Here is a 26,534-nt window from a genome sequence, read left to right on the forward strand (position 1 = left end):
ACTGTGAGATCTAGAAGCAATCAGTTACCATGCCATACAGTTTATACCTTTGCAGTTAGAGCCAACTCATGCAAAGAATTGTTACAAATAATCTGTGATTTGCCTGAACTGCTAATCTATCTGTAAAACCTGAGGCTGCTGGATTATATAAGACACTCAGGCATACACAAATCCTTCTTTAATGCACACATTTCTCTAGGATTTTATGTACTAGAAAGCTTTAGGAGAAGAAGAACGACTTCCCTGCAAAGATATTAAACATGAGGCCTGCTTCATAAAGTATTCTAGCTCTGAGCTGCACTACCTCAGTGATCTAGACCAAGATAAAGACTCTCTTCAGCATCTTCTTTTGCCACATTACAATCTTAACTGCACTAATTAACCCTAAATAGTTTAATCTCCTTTCATCCAACAGTATCAAGCAAGTTTGCCAATATTAAGTTATACAAACTTCCATGAAATGAGCATTTTAACTGGAAAGTTGATTTTTACCCACCCCACCCCCTGAAAAGGCTGAATTTTCCTTGTGTGTTCTTGCTGTCTGGCTGAGGGATAGATAGCACAAACTTTTAGAACAAGAGAGCTGAAGTGAAAATATATGATACATTCTAAAACCTCACAAGAAGACTCCCATCTAAGCCTGAAGGACTCATCACTTGGAAGGCTGAGGCAACTGGATTACAAGTTGATACCAGCCTCAGCTATACAATGAGATATTGTCTCAAAAAACTAACCAACCAATCGGCAAATCTAAATATTAACTTTTTCCTTTCACTGAAAATGAGGAGTGACGGGTCAAAGGAAATGGTAGCAACCAATAATACCAAGTTCAGGGGTATGGTAAATTTTCAGCTTTTCAAATTAAAATGGAAAAACAATTAAATAAATTTACATTTATTTAATTATTCATACAACCATTCTAATGGGAAAATAGTTGACACCTTGTGCAAAAATTTCTAGGCTTCATTTACAAAGTGCTTTCCATTACTGCTGCATACATTTCATGTGTGCTTCAAACAAAACTATTGTTAGAACCTAAACTGAAGGACATAACATTTTCCTGAGTTAACATAGAAAGATTTTTTGGTTTTCTCCTATGGTGAGATGACAAAAATGTAAATTTCCTCCAAATATACAGCAATCATGGCACCTCTTCTTTCCATGAAAATTTTTGTTCAGGCAGATACAATAACAAAAGTTAAGAGAACATCACTATCTTTTGCCCTCAGGCACATAACAGCCCAAAGTCTTAAATCTACTTCTTTTTTTAAATTGATTTTTATTGAGCTCTACATTTTTCTCTGGTCCCCTCCATGCCTCTCCCCTCCCACCCAGCCCTCTCCTACGATCCCCATGCTCCCAATTTACTCAGGAGATCTTGTCTTTTTCTGAAATCTACATCTAACACCAGGAGATGACAAAAACTGCTTTAGTAGCATTTTGAACTGAAATATTAAGTCCTATGTAGACCCTTTTAATTTTATCCGGGAATTTTTAAAAATTCACAAAGTATCGGGCTTTTAACGTGTTGGTGCTTTACAAAAAAACTGGTTCTCCACACGGCCTGATATAGTCCCAACACCATTCCACATTTAGGAAGCACACAAATGACACTGTAGTTCTCATCTGCTGCTATCTAGGAAAGGAACTGTGTGTCTATTATTAACATTCCCCAAAGTTAGATAAATTTTAGAGCAAAGAAAGAAGGGGTTTCCCCATTCAATGCACATACAAAAACAATTTTGTAGGTTGTCAATATGCTTCAACTTCAGCAAAAATTTAAACTCCTCCCATTTTCTGTGGCTTTGTTTTTATCCTGTGTTACAAATGAACTGGATATGTTGGAGCTAAATATACACTCTTTGCAAAGACATTTCCAATCCAAAGATTTAATTTAAGTAACATTTTTCATACTTTAGGTGTGTATGTACATGCCTACATTTCTGAAGGCTACAAGTGGACAGTGGATATTTTCCTCACTTGCTGTTTACCATATGCCTTTTTAAAAGATTTATTTTGTAATATATTTGACCTTGTCCATGCATCATCTTTTTAAAAACCAGAATCTCTTATTATGATAAAAATTAATAATTACTATAAAAGGAGGGAAAAGAACCAAGAGCTTCATAATGAGTGGGTGAAGTGAATCACTTTATGTCATTTCAGGCAAGACACCTGGCTGGCAAAGAAGGAATTTTCAAACCAAAGGTCTGAGAAGTGCTGTGGTATTTTTTGCAGAATTGGAAGTATTCCGTTCAAATTTATAAATCTGTTTTTCTTTCACATACATTTAAGCAAATGTATTATTAATATACTTACAAGGAAGAAGTTTCTAGTGAAAACTCAGGATTTTTTCTAAATGCCGTTTCATCAGAAATCAAACCATCTATACAAAGAAGTAGCACTCACCAATGGATTTATAACAGTTTTTCCCTACAAACACTTCAGACAATGCCTGCCTTAAGTGTAACAATGAAGAAAAAAAAGGAAAGACTTGATACAAAAGAATGAAAGATGAAACAGGCCTAAGAACACAGAGAATGGAAAGTGAATAAAATTTATATTTCTACATGACAAGAATTACAATTCATTCATTTTTTAAAAAAAATTTATTTGTGTTATGGGTTGTGTACTTAATGAAATAAACATCAAACAGGAACAACCTATCTTCAAGGAATTTACATATTATAAATTATTAACAATTATGTTTTGGTATGAGAGCTTATTAGACTATACCACAAAGAAATACATAATACCATTGACACACAGGTTCTCTGGAAGGCCAGCCACAAATGAGTCTAAAAGATGATGAAGAGTGTGTTGTATGATGAAGGCGGTACAAAGCAAAGAGATAGTAGTTTGAAAGGGTCCAGATACTTATGCCCTAGGAACATATTGAGTTCTATTAATTACTACTTGTATAGGCAAGTAAAAGATCAGTAAATAAAGACTCACAAAATTATGGCTATTAACCTGGTTACAAAATAAATATTTGCCCGAAGTCATAATTTTGGCCTCACTTTTTTTAAAAATGTAAGAGTCATGACATGTTACTTAAATAATATTCATTTTATAATAATTTTCCCAAATACAACTATTTGCTTTAAAATTTTTGATAACAATTTTGATGTTAATTTCATAAATAAACTTTTGGATGACCTTAATTTATTTATCAGCCAAGATTATTTTAAAGATATGTGATATCCAAAGAAACCCAAACAAACAAAAACCCTACTAAAACTTTGCCTAATAATGTATTAAGAAACAATTTCCTCAAATGTTAAATGTAAACATGGGATAATGAACCAGTGTTTTTTTCCACTGATTTAAAACATTCTTATTGACAATCTTAAAACTTTGATGCTTTTCTTTACCCTGACCTATAGCTCTCTTTAAATCTAGTGGAAAATGATAGTTCTTCCATGGAGCCTGACTGGAAGCTACTTTTTCTTCCAAGAAATAGTCACATTTGTTTCTTCAAATGTCCCTTAGAGTCACTGCACAGAATTAGCAACAATATACAAGCTAATGAAATAATTTCCCCTTCATTCTATAGTCTTATCACTTTTAGACATGTTATAGCAAAATTTGAAAAATATTTCATCGCTCTTACCAATGACTTATCATTTTCAAGAATGCAAACAAAACCTATTTTCAATTTTGCCTTCTTACTAGAGAAATCATCATTTGCTGTTTATTTCTTGATATTTCAGAGCAAATGGATTCTTTTCATTTATATCCTTAAAATAGTCTCTGAAATCTTTTAGTGAACTTTGACTGAAGGGTTGGAAAAGACAGAGCAACAAATCCTTACATTCAAAACAAACAAAAAGATCGCATCTAAGGATGTTAAATTTTAATACTACAATGACTAATCTAGAGGTACAGATGCTAAGACCAATGCAAAATATAGTCCTAAATCCAATTTATTCATGCAACAATAAAACTACTGAGCTAGGTAATGTGTAAGAACTAAGACATAAAAGGCACAGAGAACCGTGTCTAAAATGATAGTCATCAGTTAGAAATGTGTGAATAATCTATAAGCAGAAACAAAGAATCCCCAAATAAATCGGGCTCATTCATTCAAGTTTCATTCATTTCATGGTTTTTATTAAAGGTATCAGGTTCTGGTTAGAGCCTTTGGCATACTGACAAGATTCAGTTCAAGAGACAAATGCATAAATAAAGTTAACACATTGTGGTAAGTGTGTATAATGGCAAGAATAAATGGTAAGTGCTCAGAGAACACAGGGAAATTGTACCGGGAGGAAGCTCAGAGGTAAGGGTAAAGCGCTCACTGCGCAAGTCCAGGCTCCATTCACCCATGAACGGCCCAGCTGTAGTTCCAGAGCTCAAAAGGTGGGCAGGAGAAAAAAGCTAGTCTATCTTACCATGTCAACATGCATGCTCCTTTCCAGCTGAATCTTTATGTGACAGTACAGTCAAGCACACTGTCCTATTTTCTATATCCTCAATGGAAAATTCAAAACTATGAATTATGGAAACAAGATTCTAACAGTTTCAGTCAGATATAACAAGACAAAGTAAGCTGTATCCAACCAAAACTAAGAAAATAAAGTCTGTTTAGCTGTCAATCTACATCTTTAACTACAATTTATATGCAAAAGTGTTGTTAGAAAAGTCATAAATATCTTCTTGCTGGTTTCCTAATAGTGGCACCCAAAGCTGGAGACCAGAGGTAGAATAAAAAAGGAAAAAAGCAATTGGCCTCTAGTAAAAATCAAATGTCACATATTATATATAAAATATATATGAAAACAGATTTGATGAAATTATTAATTACAAAGCAAAGCTAGGATGAGAAACCTAAAATTACATTTTGAAATTACAAAACTTGGCTTGTAATCTTTGACATGAACATCAACAGCAGCAGTCTGCATTTTTCTTTCATAGCTCTTGCTGTGAAAAACCAAGGCTGCATAGTTAAGGTAAATGTCAAAAAAACAGAAATATCTTATGAATAAAATAGAACGTGTCAAATAAATACTGTGGATTCATGTCTTGTTTTCTTCTGGTCCAAGGTCTCACCCATGCTGGCATGTACTCTATTCACTGCATTTCATTCTTAGGCCCACAGAAACTTTTCTGAACTGAACCTTTCTTTCCCACAACACATGATGCCCTATATAAGCAGGAGATGTACATAAATATTTATTTCACTGGTGCACTACAGAGCCTGTAAAAAACTCTGGTAAATCCCAATGATTCACTATTAGTAACAGCCACAGCCCCCACCTCTCACTCTGTGTGTGTGTTACAAATTTACCGACACAGTAATATGAACATCAAAGTACTATGCATTAGAAAAATAGAGTCTCAAGCTATTCATGTGCATCAGATCCATACTGAGGGCTTCCTAAAAGATGGGTTGCATAGGTAACAACCTCCAATCATGAAGTCACAGAGGATGGGGGGCTGTGAAATGCATTCTTCTGTGACATGGTAAAGCTAATGCACTCATGGTGCAGCAGCTATGACTACCAACACAAGATTGAGAGAATCCACACAGCAGCATGTATGGGGTGAGGGTGGCCTGCTCACAAGGCTCCACCCTGAGCTGAGAAGCTACTAGAAGTTCACAGCTCCAAAAAAAATGGGAATCATTTTTCTTCAGCGGGGTGTGTGACTGCTGGTAGGCTGTCCTTGGATGGTCCCATATCCATATACACATAGCACTAATTGGACTCTGAGTTTTAAAACCAATCAACATACAATGTATATATAGATAATACACATATTTTATATATAAGTATATATTATATAAAATGTATTCACATATTTTAAAAAGAATGTTATTGAAGTACTAAGCTAAATCTTCATACATTTAAAAATTTATCACAAATGTACTATGTCTAAGTGATATTTGTATACAGAAGAAAAATCCCAACACTGAACTTATTTATTTTTCTTAATTCAGTTATAATGTCTTTGTACTTATTTTACTCATGTGACAGCTTTCTCCAAAAATGATATCTTTTCACAAGAGGCGTTCCTAGGTAGTGACAATAACTTAAATCTCTGTATTCTAAATAAAACTAAGGGTGGACAACTACAATTCCCATATGTAAAAGCATCAGCTAAAAAAGGTTAAATTCGTAGAATTTGGTTCGCAGAGTCAAATTATGGGAAAGAAAGCCCATATACTTCTATTTCATTATTCTGTCTCAGTAAAGATATTTATTAAATGCAAATATCTACCAGAATCCACTGTCCCTGATTCTTTGTAAACACAGCAGATCTCCTTCCCTAAGCACCATTTCAGCTCTCAACACAACAGCTCTCTAACGGATACTGGGGAAGAGAACACAGAGAATGTTTGAACAAATTAAAAAGCAAAAGACATCTGAGCTATGGAAGAAGTTTATAAAGACTTAGAGCAAAATCGGCAAGAGCTTGATCAGAATAATATCAGCAACTAGATTTTCTTTCCACAGCCTGTCTTTACTCACATGTAATATACATAATAATTGAAAGACTGAAAGAGGCATGAGCTAATAATAAGAACATCTGATTCACACAAACTTCCAGCTAGAAAACTTTTTCTATAAATGTCCAGATAATAAACAGTTTAGGTCTCGTTGCTACATAACCTAAAATTATCCTCTGAATTTGTTCCCCGCTCCCCAACAACTGAAAAATGAAAAACCATTCTTAGCCTGAAAGTCATCAAAAACAAAAAGGGATAGAGAGCCTGGATGTGTCCCACTAGACAGATTGCCAACTCCTATTAAAACCAAGCAATTTTTTAAAAATGGAAAAAGAAACACCACTATCTTTAGCAAGGCAGTTACTACACGGATTCCTAGGGAGAAGGGAACTGAAATTAATTACTCATATGAAAGCTGTATTTACTTGTGTTTGGGATTAGTTCCACTTGCATTTTTATCTATATTTTGAACTAAATTATTAAGCATTCATCAAAATAGATGCTTCCAAGTGAACGGATAATCAATTTGTCACTTCATAAACAAAAGGACAGGCCAGGGCTTACTGCACTCATCTCCACTAAATTAAAAACTCATATATAAAAACTAAATATAAATAGATAAGATTATATGCAAAAAACAACACAATACAAAATAAGTGAAACTAAAGACAAGTTGAAATACTCCCTGAGTATAATGAGTTAAATAAAGTCTCATCAAACCGCTCTTGAAATACCACATCCAGGTGGACAAATGAAGGAATAAGAGCATGTGTCAGACAAAACAGCAAGGGTAAACGGTTGTTAAGGAATCAACTTCTCTCCTTCTAATAAGTTTGCAGCCTTGGACATAGTCATCCAGCTAGCTCACGTCTACTGAACCATCTTTGTCGGGTGTGAGAAGTGAACAGAGTGTGGAAATGGAAAGGACTTCCAGCTGATCCTAGAAATAAGTAGAAGTTTCCGGAGCCCACACTTCACAATGTACAATTCCAGATACAGACTTCCCTACTTCTTAGAGCAAGGCCATCAAAAGGAGCCTTTAAAATATACTCTGATACAGAAATGCAAATCAAAACAACTCTGAGATTCCATCTTACACCTGTAAGAATGGCCAAGATCATGAACACTGATGACAACTTACGCTGGAGAGGATGTGGGGTAAAGGGAACACTCCTGCACTGCTGATGGGAGTGCAAACTGGTTCAGCCCCTTTGGATATCAGAAAATTAGAAAAGACCCAGCAATACCACTTTTGGGTATATACCCAAAGGATACTCAATTGTACCACAAGGACATGTGCTCAACTATGTTCATAGCAGCATTGCTTGTCATAGTTAGAACCTGGAAACAACCTAAATGCCCCTTGACCGAAGAATGGATAAGGAAAATGTGGTACATTTACACAATGGAGTACTACACAGCAGAAAAAATAATGACATCTTGAAATTTGAGGGGCAAAAGGATGGATCTAAAAAAACATCATATTTAGTGAGGTAACCCAGACCCAGAACGACAATTATCATAGGTACTCACTCATAAGTGACTTTCAGACATAAAGCAAAGAAAAACCAGTGTACAATTTACAATCCCAGAGAACCTAGACAACAAGAGGACCCTAAGAGAGACATACATGAATCTAATCTATATGGAAAGTAGAGAAAGATAAGATCTCCTGGGTAATTTGGGAGCATGGGGATCATGGGAGAGGGGAGAATGGGAGGGGAAATTAAGGGAGAGGAGCAGAGAAAAATATATAACTCAATAAAAACAATAAAAATATACTCTGGTCCAGATAACAGGGGGTACACATCAGAGTAAGAATGTGTTCATGGCAAGTATCTATTTGCTATTGTGAGAGACAATACTCTATCAACTAGGTCCAGCTGACTGACAGTGTTGCCCATGTCAAATATATCCTTACTGATTTTTTTGTCTGCTTCATCTATTACTATAAGAGGGTGATAAAATTTTGGCTATCATAGCAGAATCTACTTCTCTTTGCTTCAGAAATAGTTTGCCTTGTGTATTAGATACTGTTGTCAAGTAAACATCTGTTAAGGCTCAATATGTCTTCATATAATTACTCCTCTTATCATTTTGTAATGCTATTCCACTTCTGTTAAATCTGTTTATTGATAAATGGGGAGTTAAGGAGTCTGGTACAGAGACAAAGCTCATTATAATAGCATATGATCTGGCCTGCTATATCCATACAAACTAAGAAGAATAAGTGCTGATGGAGTGTTGAAGAATTTTCTGTGATATACAAGTTACTCCTAGAGTTATAATAGCAAAATGATTAAAAATAAAACCAAAATGCCTGAGTTTGAAATCCACATCTAGTACCCACAGCTCTACAAACTTTAGACAACTTAGCCAACTACTTTATTGTATTTGCCTGGGTAGTTCTACAAAATGGAAATATACTTACTCAAAGGTCTGTTATGGGATTGAATAAGCTTACATAGTACTTAAGATGTCACCTGAGACAAGGGAGTAAGTAAGCATCCAGGGCTGCCGCAACCACACTACTTACCATTTTTGAATGCTTCTTGTCAGAAAAGGATTTCAAAAACACAATAGAACAGATTCAGATATAAAAGACCTCTAAACAAGACACAGTGTAGTAAAAAAAAAAATGTATGTAGGCTTGGGAGAGAGAGGAAAAAGAGTATAGACAGTTATAAAAAGAAAGAAGTCTTTAAAGAGACAGCAAAAGTAATATAAAAGAGTACAGCCAGTCATAGATAAAAGGAATAAAGAAAATAAGCCACTTAAAGATGGAAAATACACAGAGAGTCTGGATTATGATTATTATTGTGTTTTCTTTGAAATTTTTGAAATATTTGTTTCTGGAGCCTGCTAAGTTAAACCAACATAAAAGTATCTTGACTTCAAATTTTGGGTCTAAATATATGTTGCTTTGTAAAAGGTTCTGCTTTTGTTTGCACAAAGGATGAGAATCTGTGGATTCCTTCCAGGCTAATGTGATTGTAATGTTTAGTTACATACAGATTAATAGACAGTCTTCTGTAATATCAAACTTATTAACTATTAGTTAATTAAGATAAATAACAGAGCCCAATATGCAAATTACATAAAATAATACACAAAGAAGGTATGGTGCTAACAGATTGCAACAAAAATTCAAAAATATTTTTATTGGATGACAAAGAGAAGTTGACATTGTCAAAAATGTAGAACACAAATTAATTTAAAATGAAGTTTTTCAGGTATATACAGATTAAACATTCCTAATCTAAAATGTGAAATGCAAAATACAACAAAATCTAAAACTTTTTATCGCTCTAAAAGTTTCAGATTTCAAAGTATTTCAGATTTCATACTCTTGGATCAGGATATTCATCTGGTAAAGTTTATGAAAATTTTTTTTTTAAAAAGTACAAATCTATAGCAGTTTCTGGTCTCAAAGATTTCAAATAAGGGGCATCCAATTTGTATTACAAAAGAAGCTTTTACATCAGTGATATAACTTTGCTAAGAAGGCTTAGAACAGCAAAATAAACCCCAAAGAAAGTGTAAGAAAGAAATTATCAAACTAAGAGTAGAAATCAATAAAAGATAAAGCAAATGACAGAAAAATATGACAGAAAAAATAAAGAACATAAAAATATAGAGTTGAGAGTCTTCTAACTCTACTATATCTAAAACTTGTGCTACCTGGATAGAGAAGAAACACAAAATGGAACAAGACTTTAGCCAAACAGATAAATAATCTTGGATTGCCTAACCAAGAGTCAAAGATGTATGCAGCCATAACCTTATACATAACTACAGAACTAGACTGAAACCATCCTAAATTAAAAAAAAAAAATCAAGAGTAAATTGTTTTAAGCTGTGATATTTTTTGGTTATACTATTTGTATTATACTATATTGTTGCTGGGTCCTAAAGGCTCCTTCAGGGGAGGAGGGTGAGAAGGCACAGCGTTAATGGCACAGACACCAGGAGTCAGGTAAAAGGCAAACAGCAGCCTCATTTATTCAGTAACGGGGAGAGCCTTACATATTCTCCTCCTAGGACCCAGGCTGTGTTCTGATCTGTTGACATTGCATTGTCACACCTCATTGGCTAAGCACGATCAGGAACTCTGACAATGCCTGTTGCTAGGCCTTCAGGCAGAATCCAGGTTAGTTCATCTCTCAGCCTTATAGGCCTTATCTTCCTATACTATATTATGTATGATATCCACATATATAATTTTGCTTATACATATTTGTATGTTTAAAGCTCCAGTGTTTAAAAAGTAATAAATAACTCTATTTTAAAAGTAGGCAATAGAGCTGGATAGACAGCTCATTAAAAGTTGAGTTCAGATGCTAGAACATAACATAAAAAGCCAGGCCAGGTGTGAGTCTGCACATGCCTGTAGCCCCAGTGATAGGGACAGAAAGATCACCTGGGATTGCTGGACACTAGTCTAGGCTTACTGGCCAATGTGAACCTCTGTCCCAGAAAGAAAAAATAGACAATGATAGAACAGGACACCAGATGTCCCTCTCTGGTCTCCATACGCCTCCACAGGCACATGCTCTACCTACAGTAAACATTATATGCACACATACACCTCCCCTCCACCACCTAACACATACACCAAAAAAATTGCCCAAATAACCCTTTACCAAAAAACAAAGAAACAAACAAAAAATGAAAGTGGCATGTAAATACAAAAAATAATGTTCAACATCCCTAATTACAGAAATAAACACTGAAACCTCAATGAGATGATATTACATACCAGTTTTAAAGGACGGCACAAAATGACTGCCAGTAGCAAGCACTAACAAGGATGAGAGGAGTTAGAATATTGCTGTTTCATGAGTCAGGGAGATGGTAATGTGGGTGGGTGCATGTTTGTAGAGGCCAGAGGTCAACATCAGATGCCTTCTTCCATCACTCTCTGACCTTAATAAAACAGTCTTGAGGGATAATTTTTTTCTACACTGTGAAGATGGTCTCTGCCTAAGGTGCCTTCAGGTTGGTTTAATAAAGAGCTGGATAGCCAATAGCTAGGCAGGAGAGAATAGGTGGACTTCCAGGGAGAGAGAGGAACTTGGGAAGAATCTGAGGCACACAGAATTAAGCCAGCATGACATTGAGGGAATGGAACGTACAGAATGGAGGAGAGTTAAAGAGTCACATGGCAGAAAATAAATTAACAAAAATGGGTTAATTTAAGTTATAAGAGCTAGGTGTAAACAAGCATAAGATAAGGCCAAGTTTTCATAATAAGACTCTGTGCCATTATTTGGGGACTGGTGATCTAAAGAAAGACAAATTACAAAGCAGTCTCTCACTGAACCTGGGGCTATAAATTCACCTTCCTTGGCTGGCCAATAAGCTTCAGGGATCCACCTGTCTTTATGCTCCATCCTCACCCATCCCAGTGCTGCGCACATGCTGCTGTGCCCACCTTTCCCTGGGGACCTAAACTCAAGTTCAAATGATGTGAGGAAATAACTTAACCAAATGAACCATCTCTACAGCCCCAGCAATCCAGGAATTCCATGCCAATTATTTAGAAAATAAAAAAGAATCCTTATGTCATAAGAAGAAAACAGACCCTTACGTCACAGAAACTTATAAGGCAAATATTAATATTGACTTTGTTTGCAATTATTAAAAAGTAGCAACTATCTAATGATCTTCAATAGATAAAAAAATTTTCAAAAAATAAAACCCCAAACTGTGATACATATAATAACACTAAAAAGGAATAAAAATATTTACTTGGAAATAAAAAAGTAAAAAAATAAATATACATAAAATATTGATGAATTTCAAACATATTATGCCAAATGAAGTTGTCAGACCCATAAGGCTATCTATTGCATGATTTCATTTATGATACTCTAGAAAAGCAAACATATTGAGCAGAAGTCACAGTTAGGAGGCAGAGACAGAATTTAACTAAAAGAAGCAATAGAATTTTGGAAAGAGGTAGATGGTGATGATTGTATAACTGTGACCACTTGCCAAAACCCACAGACTTATACACTGAAAGTAATAAATTTTACTATAAGGAAGGTATGTGCTGGTACCTTTCTAGCCCTCAAAGAGATTGTACTTAATTTTCATTTAAATTTATCACAGTATCAAAAAACTAAAAATTATAGTTGGCAAGTTAGCTGTTTATAAAATTATTGTCCTGAATCTTAAAAATCGCCATTTCAGGCTTTGATTTGCTTTTACAACTCCAATTTATATGCCTTTATTTCAAAATAAATTACCTACTATTACATTTACCTGAACCAATACTCAATCTTCTGGCTTAAGAATATATGTTTTACTATAAAAAACAGATATCAAACTGAGCACAAAATATTAGCTGAATTATTATAAGGAAAAATGTCTGAATGCCATAAAGCAACTCCATTGTTCATGTTCTGGCTTTAAATTTAAAATGAAATCCCCGAGGATGGTGTACAAACAGCCTTACCAGAAAAGTATAAAGAAAAGTCTGGAAAGACTTACTTCCCCCCAAGGAGGAAAAATAACTATGTATTTAATACTGAGTTCATATGCTTATTTATAAAATTGTGCTCTTCTGTTTAGTCTGTTTCTAGATTGTATTTACATTTATTAAGTACATCAGCTCTTAATGGCTATTTCTACATTTTAATGCATTTGTTAGAAATTAATTTCAATGGACAAAATAATGAAAGGGGCTTGAGACCCTATGAGAGATGGCTTAGACTTAAGAACAGGTTCTGATCTTGCCTTTGAGTTAAATTCCCAGCAAAGATATCAGACGGCTCACAACTGCCTGCACTTCTAGTTCAAGAGAATCTGATGCCCTCTTCTACACTCCATGGTACTCATGAGGACAAATCCACACACAGAAAGACATATATACACATAATTTTCAAATAAAAATGAGTATTAAAAGAGACTACGATTGCTTTTTATTATATTTTGTTGAGGAACAACTTGTATTTATAGCACATTTTCCTTCATATAGCAAAAAGAAGATACCCTCTGTATAAGATAAAAGGAAACAGAAATATCAGTACTAAAGATGGAACATGGAAAAAATCAGTGATTATTTACGAGTCTAAATTATAAAAGAAAAAAATCTTCTCTGGAAGAGAAGTCTCTCCTGAGACTTTTAATTAAGATTTTCTGGGTCACTGCTTTTTCTGTTTCCAGCTTAGGAAGATAAGACTTCAGGCTGTGTAGGTATATTGCCAGAATTCAAAGAAGTTTCTACCATTTGTTAAAAGTGTAACTTTGGCAAATTAAATTACTTAACATCCCTTATGATTCTTCATCTGTAAATGATTGAAAACAGCACTAGAATCTCATAAAGATATCCTAAAATTCAGTAAAGTAATCTGTCTTTGGCACAGTACCTGGCATATGACAAATACCCAACAAATGACAGTTATTATTAGTAATGCCTAAATCAAGAATAATAAATCACATACAAACATCAGTGCAAAGACCACAACTTCCGATACCCTCCTTTGTGAACCTCCAATAAAATGATTCAATTCAAGAAATTACCGTCCATTATCTTATCACTGACCACTTAATTCCTGATGACTAACCCTACTGTGGCAGCATTTACCATCATCAGCCAACGAGGTGGCTTCACTTGTTTTTGTAAATATATTAATATTCTACATTATCTTCCATAGGCTATTAAAAGAACTGATGATGAGTTACAGAGGATACTCTGTGAAGCACCTGAGTTCTGAAAGCAATGTGAAAATGCAATGGATGCAAATGGCAGAATGGAAGAACCGGGAGGCATCCTCTCTAATGCTCCACTTTCAATTCATGAATTATGTTTCTCAAAAAGTAACGTATAATTCAGCTATATCTCAATACCACTTGCTGGTAGTGCCAGTTACCACCTCTAATGCAAAAGTTTTCATATCTTCCTTTCTAGCCCTGCAGCTTTCTAAGGTGACAGTAAGCACTGCACACATGATCATTCTTAGATGTGAAGTAAGAGAAGCAAAGCTTGTCAAACAACTTATAAACTTAGTGGCTGTGAGTTAAAGACATGTATAAATAGATATCACTGTTTATGTTTTCCATTCAAATCAGACTTTGGCTTTCCAAACAACTGATGTCTTTGAACAACTGTGTCACAATCTTTAGTAGACAGAAGGAATGATAATAATTACCCACGTTCCAGACACACTGTTCTAACAATGAATTTTGCTATTCATCGTAAAAGTTTAAGAGTAACTAAGCCTTTCAAAAAATATGTCTTTGTTGTAGTCTATAGAATAAAAATATTAATATGCACTAATTTGAATCACATAGCTTGTGTTCAATAGGCTTAACATAATTGTAAATGATATATAAGCATATAATATATATACTGATTCATATGCAAAATTGGATTTGTAGCCTTATCTATATTAACTATATAGATATCACCTACATTTTTAAAAGCCTGCTAACATACTTAAAATTATGCAAGGACAGTTTGTAGAAATTGTATTTTTCAACAGCAGAAAAGCCAAGCACAGTATTCCATCAAATCCTTCAGTATTTCAAACCTACCGGAGAGACTCTGCCATCCTCCTCAAGTCTTCATTTTGTTGTTTTAAGCGTTCCAGCTTTGCGAGAATCTTGGAGAGTTCTCTGCTAGAATGATCAGGGTGGTCATTATCTCGAACCAAATGACCACCTATATAAAACAACAAGGTCCCCCAGGCAAAAAGAATGAGCATAATCCAACGCCAGGAACCAGTCCATGGCCGCATTTTCAGAGTTTCAACTCCGTTCTCTATCTTCCTGGAGCTCAAAGAATTGGAAACATTGTACTCCGGTTCCAGTTAGCCACACAGGAAAAAAGGATTCTGTTGTTTCAACACATGATGCTTCAGACAAATTAGTCTCTCTGGTATCCTGTGGTGTACTCTTAACGAAAATATCTTCCTGGCGAGGCAAGGAGGAAGCTCTCCCGTCTTGTTCTTTGTGGACTCTACATGCTGTGGAAAGAGTAAGAAATGGACTAAGTTGTTTAAGATATAAAAAACAATGTAAATTGACATTCATGGAGTCCCAGAAAACCCCATGATAATTGTTTGACCAGGAGGCTGGCTGAAAGATAGTTTGGCTAAATTCGTACATTAAGTCAACCACACACATTAGCATTCTACATGACAGCAAATAGTCCACTCTAAGCCTGGAAGTCTAATTCCATCACAATTATTCTTTCTTGAATTGTTATGTAATAACTCATATTATATAGGGATTAAAAGATTTTATCTTTGAAAAATTAACCAAAACCAATTTGGCTATGTATTTCAGGCTAATGTGTTCATTATCTAAAACAAAAACAAATTCTCGGTATGGGTGAATTCATTTCTACAAATTCTCATCTCTCCATCTCACTATTTAACTTGCAAACTGTCATTTTTAAGATATATTCTCAAACTGACTTGAATTTTAGAGAAACATAGGTTATCATAGCCATCAAGAAGTTGGCAACCACGCCAAACATCAAAAGGTTCAAATGGATAAAGCCAGACTTTACTTTTTCAATTATATTTAAAGCACTAATAATTACAGGGTTGGATATGATGTATGTTATATACATGTATAAAAATGTCACAGTGAAATCAATTTTTCTATATGAACAAATAAAAGTTTCAAAATTCCAAAGAAAGCTAACACCAGTTAAACTCTTAAGGTGTCAATGCATTTTAAACTCCAAATGTTTATTTTTTACCAGGTGGTGGTGGCACATGCCTTTAATTGCAGTACTCAAGAGACAGAGGCAGTTGCCTCTGTGAGTTCAAGGCCAGCCTGGTCTACAGAGCCAGTTCCAGGACAGACTCCAAAACTACAGAGAAACCCTGTCTTGAACCACTCCCCGCCAAAGTTCATTTCTCAATCAGTATGCTTAGAATTCTCTTAGAAATAAAATTATCTTCTTCCCCCAAAGAGCATATATGAAAAGTGTAACATAAAGTGACTGGGTAACTCTAAAGCTATGATAGAAAAGTCAAATATCAAAGAACAAAACTATATATATCACATGACCACAAATCAAATTATCAAAAAGATTTAAAAAGCTGAAGAAAAGAGATTGCAAAAATCAGAGTTTAGGGCGACTATTAATTTTTCTACTTTTGAACCTTAATTTTTTTATTGATTTTTAAATGAACAAAAACTCAAAGAGAAGAAATTCTCTCCAGAATGTTCTAGAAACCCCATTTCTTCTGGTTTTTACTAAAACATAGAATGGGAGGAGGAGGAAATATACTCACTGACTATTATTTAAAAGCAAAATTCAAAAAGCACTAATCCCCAGGGCTATTTAATGTCTTGTCTGCTACTTTAGTAACAGTGTTCGTTTTGCCAGGGATACTGTTTGCTGCTGTTGAGCCCTATTGTTTTATCTTCTCCCTTTCTCAAAATTCTGTGCCTCTAAATCTCAGCTATCCCCATCTATCATCCACATAAAGACTAGAGTCTGTCTAATGGTTCTAGTTGTTTACCACGGGGGGCGGGGCTTGGGAGAAAGGAACCAATGAATGAGGTGAACTGACGTCTCATCCAATAGTCAACTTTATTCAGAGCATCAGACAATTTATACTGAGAGTTAAGAAGAATCACACAAGTGTAAAATCACAAGGACAAGCTGCATGTGGCAAAAAATAATGGTTTTCCATAAAAGCATATAAACAAATAACAATAGCCAGTTGTAATCAATAACCTGAAGTAAACTCACACCTCTCCACTATACCTGGGAGGGACATGAAAACACAGTCCAAGAATTTTGTGTTTAAAAAAAGAAACTGAAGTCACAAGACTCATCTTTCTTTCTTGGAATTTTCTCAAAAACACTCGGAATTCCCCTTGCATAACTCTACTTTTGGACTACATTCTAACCCAGGTGAAGAATCAGTGAGGTCTACTTTTCCACTTATATAGAAACAATGCAGAGACTCTGGGATTTCTGATTAAAATTAAATTCTAGTCTGTCGGCTTAAGCAATGGATTCAATTTAATAATTCATTAAAAACTGAAGCGAAGACATGTGAGTTACTAATACTTTGCTATAACAACTTATATACCACTGAAAAATTCCATCATACCACATGCTGAAACTATTATATACCCTAGCTATTTTCAAGATATTAGGAGATTAGATAGATATGCAAAGACACAAACAAAAAAGTACAACTTTATAGTTCCCTAGACTACTATAATAAACAGCAAAACAAAACTTTCAAAAAAGAATAATTTAAGCAACAAGTGATAACAAAATAGGCTGAAACATTTTACTTGTAATTATACTATAAAGTATCACAATACTCAAAGATAGGATTTTAACAATCAAATTTTATAGAAACATATACTTTTTATAGAAGTAACAGTGTATTTGATAAACCAGTATTCAAAATATCTAAGGTATTAAATTACTATACTTGAATCAAGACTGATATTATATAAGCTATAAAACACTAAATTATTACAAAGTAAAACATGATCATGCTCTTAATTATTAACATTATCTTAACTCTGTTTTTGAGACATTGTTTCTCAGAATTCTAGAGTTCTTAAGAAGTATTTTTAAATTGAATCAACAAAAGAACCAAGTTGAAAAATGAGTATTTTCTATGTAGTTTTTCTATCATGATTTAAAGCATATCTATTGAACATTCCCCCATCTGCTAACCACAGTGAAAGCCTAGTTGTTTTCTTGTCATGTATGAACTGTGACTGCCAAAATATAAACACCGTAATTTTGGTCATTTTGTTTGCTGCTGTCTCCCAAGCACTTAGAGCAGTATTTGCCATTTAGTAATCACTAATGAAAACTTATGAACATGTGAATACATGGACTGTGTCACACATGATTTACAAAGAAACTGAGCACATAAGCTACAACTACATTTATGTCAAACTTTAGACAGCAAATTTGAAATCAGAGAGCACTATTATAAGCAAAGTGGATCAAAAATAAAATCATTTGTAAACTTTAGGATTTACTCTTTCAACATATTGTCTTACAATATACTGAAATTTTCTTGAAGTAGGTTGTTTTCCTTTTAAACGTTTATGATCTTACTCCTATTTAGAATCTCATAATACTCTTCTTCTGCAGAATATTAACTCTATCAAAATATGGCAGGCTTCCCCTGACAATGTATTTGATGAATAATACTAACTTTTAAAAGCATACCCAGAGTGACATACTTCCTCCAAAAAGGCCAAACCTCCTAATCCATTTCAAATACTACCATTCCCTGATGACTGAGCAAGCAAATATATGAATTTATGGAGGCCATTCTTATTCAAACCACCACAGCAGGTACACAGATCCATGCATGTGTGGAGGGCAGAGGTCAATATCTGGCACCTTCCTCAATTTTCTCTGCACTGGTTAGTTTCTTGTCAACATGACACAAACTAGAGTCATCTGGGAAGAGGGAATCTCAACAGCGAAAATACAACCTGTAGACAAGTGCTCCTGGGGTACAGACAAGAAAGCCGACTTAGTAATGTGTCTACTTCAATTCCTGCTGCCAGGTTCCTGACTGGACTACTCTCAGTGATGGACTGTAAGCTAGAAGGCAATATAAATTCTTTCTTCCGTAAGTAGCTTTTGGTCATGGTGTTTATCACAGCAATAGAATGCAAACAAACGCATTAGCTGTCTTTTCCTTTTTGAGACAAGGACTCTCACTGAACCTAGATCTGTAATTGGCTACACAAACTAGTCATGCTCCCCACAATGACAGTCATGGATTCGCCCTCTAAACTGGGAGCCCTAATAAACTCTTTTATAAGTGGCCTTGGCCATTGTGTCTCTTCATAGCAATAGAAAAGTAACTAAGAGAAGTCCTGTAATAAGTAAAACCCTGAAAAAAAATCTAAGTGGTAGTAGACTAAAATATTTGGTTCTTAATGAGCAAAAGAAAAGTAATTTTAACTGGAGTTTATAAAATGCTTTACAATGCTTGAAAACATTTAAGCATATTATCATATAATGTTCACCATTACTTGAGTCTACAGAATATCATTCCAATTTTATAGTTGGGTAAGCTGTTCATATATTTTATAACCATGACTGATTTGAGAAGTTTGCTCTTCACACTACATAATATTACCAATCAAATATATATGCACACAAGTGTATATGTACACATACAACTCAGTTAAAAACTGCAAATGTACACATTTCACTTCAGTTTATTAGTACCATCACTTTACTTGTTTTGTGTGCACACAAGTGTGAGGAGGCCAACAACTGATCATGTGTGTCTTTCTCACTCACTCTCCACCCTATTTTGTGTGTGAGGTTTTGTGCTATGTGTGTGTGTGCTTGTATGTGTATGTTTGTATGTATGTTTGTGTGTGTGTGCATGTGCACATGTGTGCACTGGCCAGTTCAGGCATTTGTTAGGCCAGAGGCTGACCAAGATATCTCCCTCAATCTCTACCAATTCTCTGCCTTATTTTTTTAGATAGGATTTTTAATGCAACCTTGAATTTGACATTTTGACTACACTGGCTACTGGAGAGTCTCTGGGATCTGCCAGTTTCTGCACTTCTATGCTGGGGTTATAGCCACTGAAAAAAGAAACTTGGTTTTTACATGGATGCTAAGGAACTGAACTCAGGTCCTAATGCTTTCAAGCAGGCACCTGACTCAGTGAGCCATCTCTTCAAACATAAGAGTATCACTTTAAACTGCTTTCATTCGAGGCCAAAGAGACAGATGAGCAGTCCAGACTGTTAACTTATTGGAATATTATAAGTTAACTGCATCAGTAAAGACAACCTGTTATATTATTGTGTGTAACTAGTAAAGTAAGATACTCCTTGTTGAAATCTCATTAATGTGATTATAAGTTTGTACTTCATAACTAGGCCAACTAATTCCTAAAATATTAGCAATTTTGATTAATTAAGATAATATTCTGTACTATGTATCAAAAATAACTAATATTTTAAATTGATATGTGCATATATTATTACCGTACCAGAAAAAAATGTAAAAATGTGATTACTACATGTCTTAGTATTTCTATTGCTGTAGAGAAACACCATGATCACAGCAATTCTTGGAAAACATTAAACTGAGGTGGTGGCTTATACTTCAGAGGTTCAGTCCATTATCTCATGGAGGAACATGGCAGCATGAAGGCAGACACAGTGCTGAAGAAGGAGCTGAGAATTCTACATCTTTGGTCCACAGGCAACAGGAAGTGAACTAAACTAAGTGTATGTATGAGCAGACCTCAAAGCCCATCCCCACAGTGACACCCTTCCTCCAACAAGGCGACACCTACTTCAATAAGGCAACACCTCCTAATAGTGCCACTCTCTATCAGCTTATGGGGGGGCAATAACTTTCAAACTACCACACTGTATAAGCAGTAAATAAAAACTGAACTTTATAAACATCTCTCTTCTATCCCTCCCCTCCTTCCTTCCACATGTTAATTCAGTTAGTTTCACCATGGTTCTTTTACAGAAAATGACAGGGGGTTTCAGCTAGAATTAAAGGGTCATTTTAATTCATAATACTAATTTTGCTTGCTTCATTCTGTTTTTATTATATATATATATATATATATATATATATATATACACCTTTTCACTTAGGGGAACTATTAAGAAAGATTCTAATAAATTCGGTAGCACTACTTAATTTTAAAGAGTTGAGCTCAACAATGTGTATTAAAGATATAGATTTGAGGATATGTTAATCTATAATTGAATTGACTTAATTCATATATGGCTCTTTAAATAATAGTACTTTGTAACTCATGATCAGCTTTTCTCTAACATTTTATTTATAATTTCTTTTTCCAAACTGAAGCACTTATGTTTCTTAACCAAGAAAGCACAGCATTAAAATATAACAGTAAAACTAAACATTTGTTAATCTTGCAAACTTAACCTTCATTAAACTATGAACTAATGATTTCTTTTTTTCATTTACTTGAAAATTTTAGTCCATCTCGTGACACGGAATTAATTAGGGAAGCATTCTGAAGTAATGACTTTCTAGTTTGTTTTAATTCAAAGAATTATGAAGTGAATGTTTACAATCATTCCATCTGTTCTGTAAAAAGGTTAGGATATTAGGAAAGTTGGGCACAGTTCTGTCATTTGCTAATTAAAGCACTAGTTATTTGAGTTGATTCTACTGCCTCTGAAATATGTGAAAAATAGAATTTTACATTAGTGATTGAATTTAAACCGATTGCAGAATAATTACTGTTAAAATTCTTTTCATTAAAAAATGATAGGCATGGCACATGCTTGTAATTCTAACACTAGGGAGGCTGAACAGGAGAGTCACAAACCCTAGCCAGTTCTGTGTTACATGACCACATCCTGTCTTCCTGTAGTCCCAGCATGGGAAGATGCAGCCAAGGAGGATCTAGAGCTAAAGGTCATGCTCAACTACATAGTGAATATAAAGCCAGCCAGTGTACAAGGCAATCTCAAAACAAATAAACCAGTGTAATGGGGGGAAGAAAGGAAGGGAAAGAAGAAGGAAGGAAATATCTGAGATAATTTAGTGGAAAAAAAAATCTGTCATTTGAACATAAAATGCAACTGAAAACAACAAAAACAAATTTGGTTTGAAAAATGCAATAATGAAATCTAATTCTCTATAAGCTAATAAAAATGTAATAAAATCACATAATTCAGGCATTTAATAAATTTGTCAATTTTCATTAATGGCATTTTCAATTATATTCACAAGTAGGAGTGATTTAAATTTAATTTGAAGTTGTTTCAACTTTAAGTATAATTTACTGCTACAAAAGGTCCTTATGAGGTACCCGGTTAAACAACTTTTTTCTGATCTGTACCTTTGTACAACTATTATTTTCTCTTTTCAACCAACTTTCTCTCTTACTGACAAATACTAATCTGATTTACACACACACTCCTTGCCAGGACTGAGGGACATTACTGCTCAGTTTAGCTCAAACACGTCCCCTTTTGCCTAATTTCATACTTAGTGATACATTCTCAATACTTCAATTTATGGTGTCAGTGCTGTGTAACTAATGGAGGAGGAAAATAAAAAAAAAGGTAATAATAAATTACACAATTTCCCAGCATCTAAAGAGTAAAATATTCATGAGGCATAGTCCCACAATTATGTCTAATCTTATTGATCAGATGTTTTAAAATTATTTCAAATACACAGTCAAAATAATTATTTTATGGTAAAATAAATTCAGCAGTTCCCAAAAGAAGTCCCATACTAAGTAAGAGTTATGGGTTTTTTGTTTTGTTTTGTTTTATTAAATTCAAGAAAGGAAAGTGAGAGAAAGGGAAGAAAGAAAGAATTGAACCAAACCAATTCACAGGTAGAGATCTTCGGTGAGGCACAGAAAAACCAAAACAAGATCAGCCATTGTAAATCATTAAATTACACCAACCTTCATTTACTGCATCATTTAATTGATAATTAGTATTAGATCAAAAGCAGCTAAAACAATATTTAAAGCTACATGTAGAATAATACCAGAAATGTTACTAAAAAATTTAATTTAGGCAATTTTTAAAATTTATTTATTTTTAATTAAAAATTTCCACCTCCTCCCTTCCTCCCATTTCCCTGCCCCTCTTCCCTCCCCCTCCCCCTCCCTCTCCAGTCCAAAGAGCAGTCAAGGTTTCCCGCCCTGTGGGAAGTCCAAGGTCCTCCCCTCTCCATCCAGGTCTAGGAAGGTGAGCATCCAAACAGACTAGGCTCCCACAAAGCCAGTACATGCAGTAGGATCAAAACCCAGTGCCATTGTCCTTGGCTTCTCAGTCAGCCTTCCTTGTCAGCCACGTTCAGAGAGTCCAGTTTGATCACATGCTATATCAGTCCCAGTTTAGCTGGCCTTGGTGAGCTCCCAGTAGATCAGCCCCACCGTCTCAGTAGGTGGGCACACCCCTCATGGTTTTAAGCAATATTTTAAAATCAGTATTTTTCAGGTGATTGTACTCAATTTGTAATACACCAGATATATTGCTTGCTAAGAATATTCTCCATTTAAAAAAAATGTTATGAGATCTTTACTTCTACCCATAAGGAAATAATGGGTCAAGAATTAATTTCCAGCAGGGGATGGTAACACACACTTTTAATTACAGTACTCAGAAGGTAAAGGCTGGTGGATTTCTGTGAGTTTGAAACCAACCTGGTCTATATAGTAAATTCCAGGCCAGACAGGACTACATAATGAGACCGTATCTCAAAAGAAACAAACAAACAAAAGTAATACTTCTACATGTAAACAATTAGAAAACAGGACAAATTATATATCTGATATCAGAGAGCTGAAAACTGATCTCTACACAAAGAAGACAAAACAAGTGAGCCCCATAACAGCTTGGGATTGCTTCAGTATTCGGGCACTGAAATATGTAAAAGAGGAAGCCCAGATAAAAGCCAGTCACACTAACAAGTTGGAAAGGCAGACTAGAATTCAGAAAAAAAACAAGGTAACAAAAAAATGCTGGAAAATGTCTCACTTTAGAGTGAAAACCCGTGTTTTCAGAGCTCTTTAAATTACCTGAAACCAAGTCCACATGTGCACAGAATGAAAGACCCTAACAACCTAGACAAATAATTTATGGGGAAAAGTACTCTTCTACTACTAATGGTTAATAATTCCTAGGTTCACAAAGGACCAGGAATCCTTTAAGTTATCACAATAAAGAATCCCAACCATGAATCCTTTGAAACATTCCGTAAAGGCTCATCTTACCAATGAAAGTAATAATGGACAAGAGTAGACCTCTGCTAGCAGATCTGGAAAACATTACAAAAAACACAAAAAGGGAAAATGGAGGGAAGGAGGAGAGTAGACTTGCTGCAAATGAATGAGTCTAAAGAGCTCAATTGCAAAACTCTTCCCACTTGGCCAACCAGTCCTCAAAAGGCTAAACCTTGACACACACAGCTCAGAGTAACACCCTCTGAAGATGGGATACCTAGGAGAACAAGGTGTTGCAGGACTACCATCACTACCATGCCTAAGAATGAAGGAGGACCAGTTTGGTTTGGTTGTTATTTTAATGGAAGTGCTAATACTAAGAATGCACATGGATAGATGTGATGTGGGAGAGTCTTCTGTTTGAATTGATTTCATTGGTTAATAAAGAAACTGCTTTGGCCAGCCCTTAGGTGGGTGGAGTAGACAGAACAGGAAAAAGGAAGTGAGGTAGACGGCTCAGTCAGACCGCCGTGCCTCTCCTCAGGGAGACAGACTCGATGAAGCTCTGGCCCAAGATGGACGTAAGCTAGTACTTCCCGCTAAGGCACCACTTCGTGGTGCTACACAGATTATTAGATATGGGTTAATCAAGATGTAAATAAGAGGCTGGAACTAATGGGCCAGGCAGTTTGTGTGTTGTTATTTCGGGGCATAAGCTAGCCAGGCGGCTGGGAGCTGGGCGGGAATGCAGCCCACCGCTCCCAAACACTACATAGATGGATGCAGGGGTAGCAAGATGAGAGCGAGAGACTATGAATGAATGAGAATGGGATGAACAAGACAATGGTGAGGGCTGGCACATCTGCAATCTCCAGCACTTAAGAGCTGAAGCAGAAAGCTGGAAAGTTCAGACTGCTGCAGCTATCTAGTAAGGTCTGGTCGTGTTCTAGACTACCCGGTCTGTACTCCATACAGGACTTGCAGACTTATCTGAAACACACTCTCCTACCTGTTCCATGGCTTTGTCCCTCATCAAATTCAAACTACCACTCAATTACCATTTTCTCAATGAAACTTTCCTTTGTTCTATGTTAAAGCACTGTGTTTCCCCCTTGAACACTTCAATATCTCCTGTGTGCCTGTTTTTCTCTAGAACACTTATCACCATCTGATATACTAAGTATCAGTCTACACAACTGAATAGAAACTGAATAGAAATCAGACAATTTCTCTTTGTTTACTGACTATTATTCAGTCTAGAATACAACAACCACCTAATAAAAATCTTGAATAATAAAAAATGGGTGCAAAAAGAGAAATTTTCATTTAAAATGTCTACCATGCTTTTATCTATATACATGTGTTCATGTAGCAACTAATTTTAAATATCAATTACAAATTCTGTATTCATAATTATGGTATACATTTGGGCACTTCAGTTTTTAGTATTTTCTTCTTATAAAATAATTTTAAACACATGAAGAATTTTAAAACAATGGTATGGCAAGACAATTCATTTTAAAAGAGAATCAACATCTAACAAAATTATTTATTCTCTATTATAGAAACAATTTCATTCTTAAAATTGATAAAATAAAGTTACTATATCACCCAGGTTTAAAATTACCATATTCAGTGATACAGACACACACATGATCATGATCATGATGTGGTGGTGGTGGTGGTACTGATGATGGTGGTGGTACTGGTGGTGCTGGTGGTACTGGTGGTGGAGATGCTGGTGCTGCTGTTGCTGATGGTGGTGGTGGTAGTAATGGAAGTGAAAAAGAAGACTCTAGAGCCACCATCCAATGTTTGCAGTTTGTTGTCCTTGCTTAATATGTTTACAATGTTTGAGGTCTTATAAAATTATGGTACTTATCACTAAATAGCTAGACTTTTTAAAAATAAGAATAGAAAGATCTTAAATTTAGCAAATCAGAATTCAAAGAGCTATATGGTGTAAAAAACATATTTTGGGGGAAAATAAAACTTTATTTTTTTTTTGTTTTTTTTTGGTTTTTTTTTTTTTTTTTTTTTGGTTTTTCGAGACAGGGTTTCTCTGTGGCTTTGGAGCCTGTCCTGGAACTAGCTCTTGTAGACCAGGCTGGTCTCGAACTCACAGAGATCCGCCTGCCTCTGCCTCCCGAGTGCTGGGATTAAAGGCGTGCGCCACCACCGCCCGGCTTAAAACTTTATTTTTAAGCAATATTCACTACTTCATAATAATATCTTAAAAAGCAAACAGTTCTGGGGAATTTAGAGAAACAAAAGCAGAGACGAGAGTGAAAGGCTGATAAAAGGTTAAAGATCAGAGAAGAAAGCATGTTCAAGAGTTGCAGCAAGCTCAAATCTTCAGGGACAAGGGGCTCAAACTCCAGGCTGAGAGCTACAAACTGACCTCTGCC

General features: G+C 35.1%; 1 protein-coding gene across 4 annotated transcripts in view; it reads right to left on the reverse strand.

Moving 5' to 3' along the window:
- Nucleotides 1–26,534, reverse strand: part of Fut8 (fucosyltransferase 8) — a 214,633-nt gene that overhangs the window by 95,873 nt on the left and 92,226 nt on the right. For all 4 annotated transcript variants that reach the window (XM_038337846.1, XM_038337844.1, XM_038337845.1 and 1 more), the window contains one exon: nt 14,993–15,423. In XM_038337846.1, the coding sequence (XP_038193774.1) occupies nt 14,993–15,195 (203 nt within the window). In that variant the 5' untranslated portion in view covers nt 15,196–15,423. The remainder of the gene's footprint in view (nt 1–14,992; nt 15,424–26,534) is intronic.

Source organism: Arvicola amphibius, chromosome 7 (assembly GCF_903992535.2).
Source record: "Arvicola amphibius chromosome 7, mArvAmp1.2, whole genome shotgun sequence".
Taxonomy (NCBI): domain Eukaryota; kingdom Metazoa; phylum Chordata; class Mammalia; order Rodentia; family Cricetidae; genus Arvicola; species Arvicola amphibius.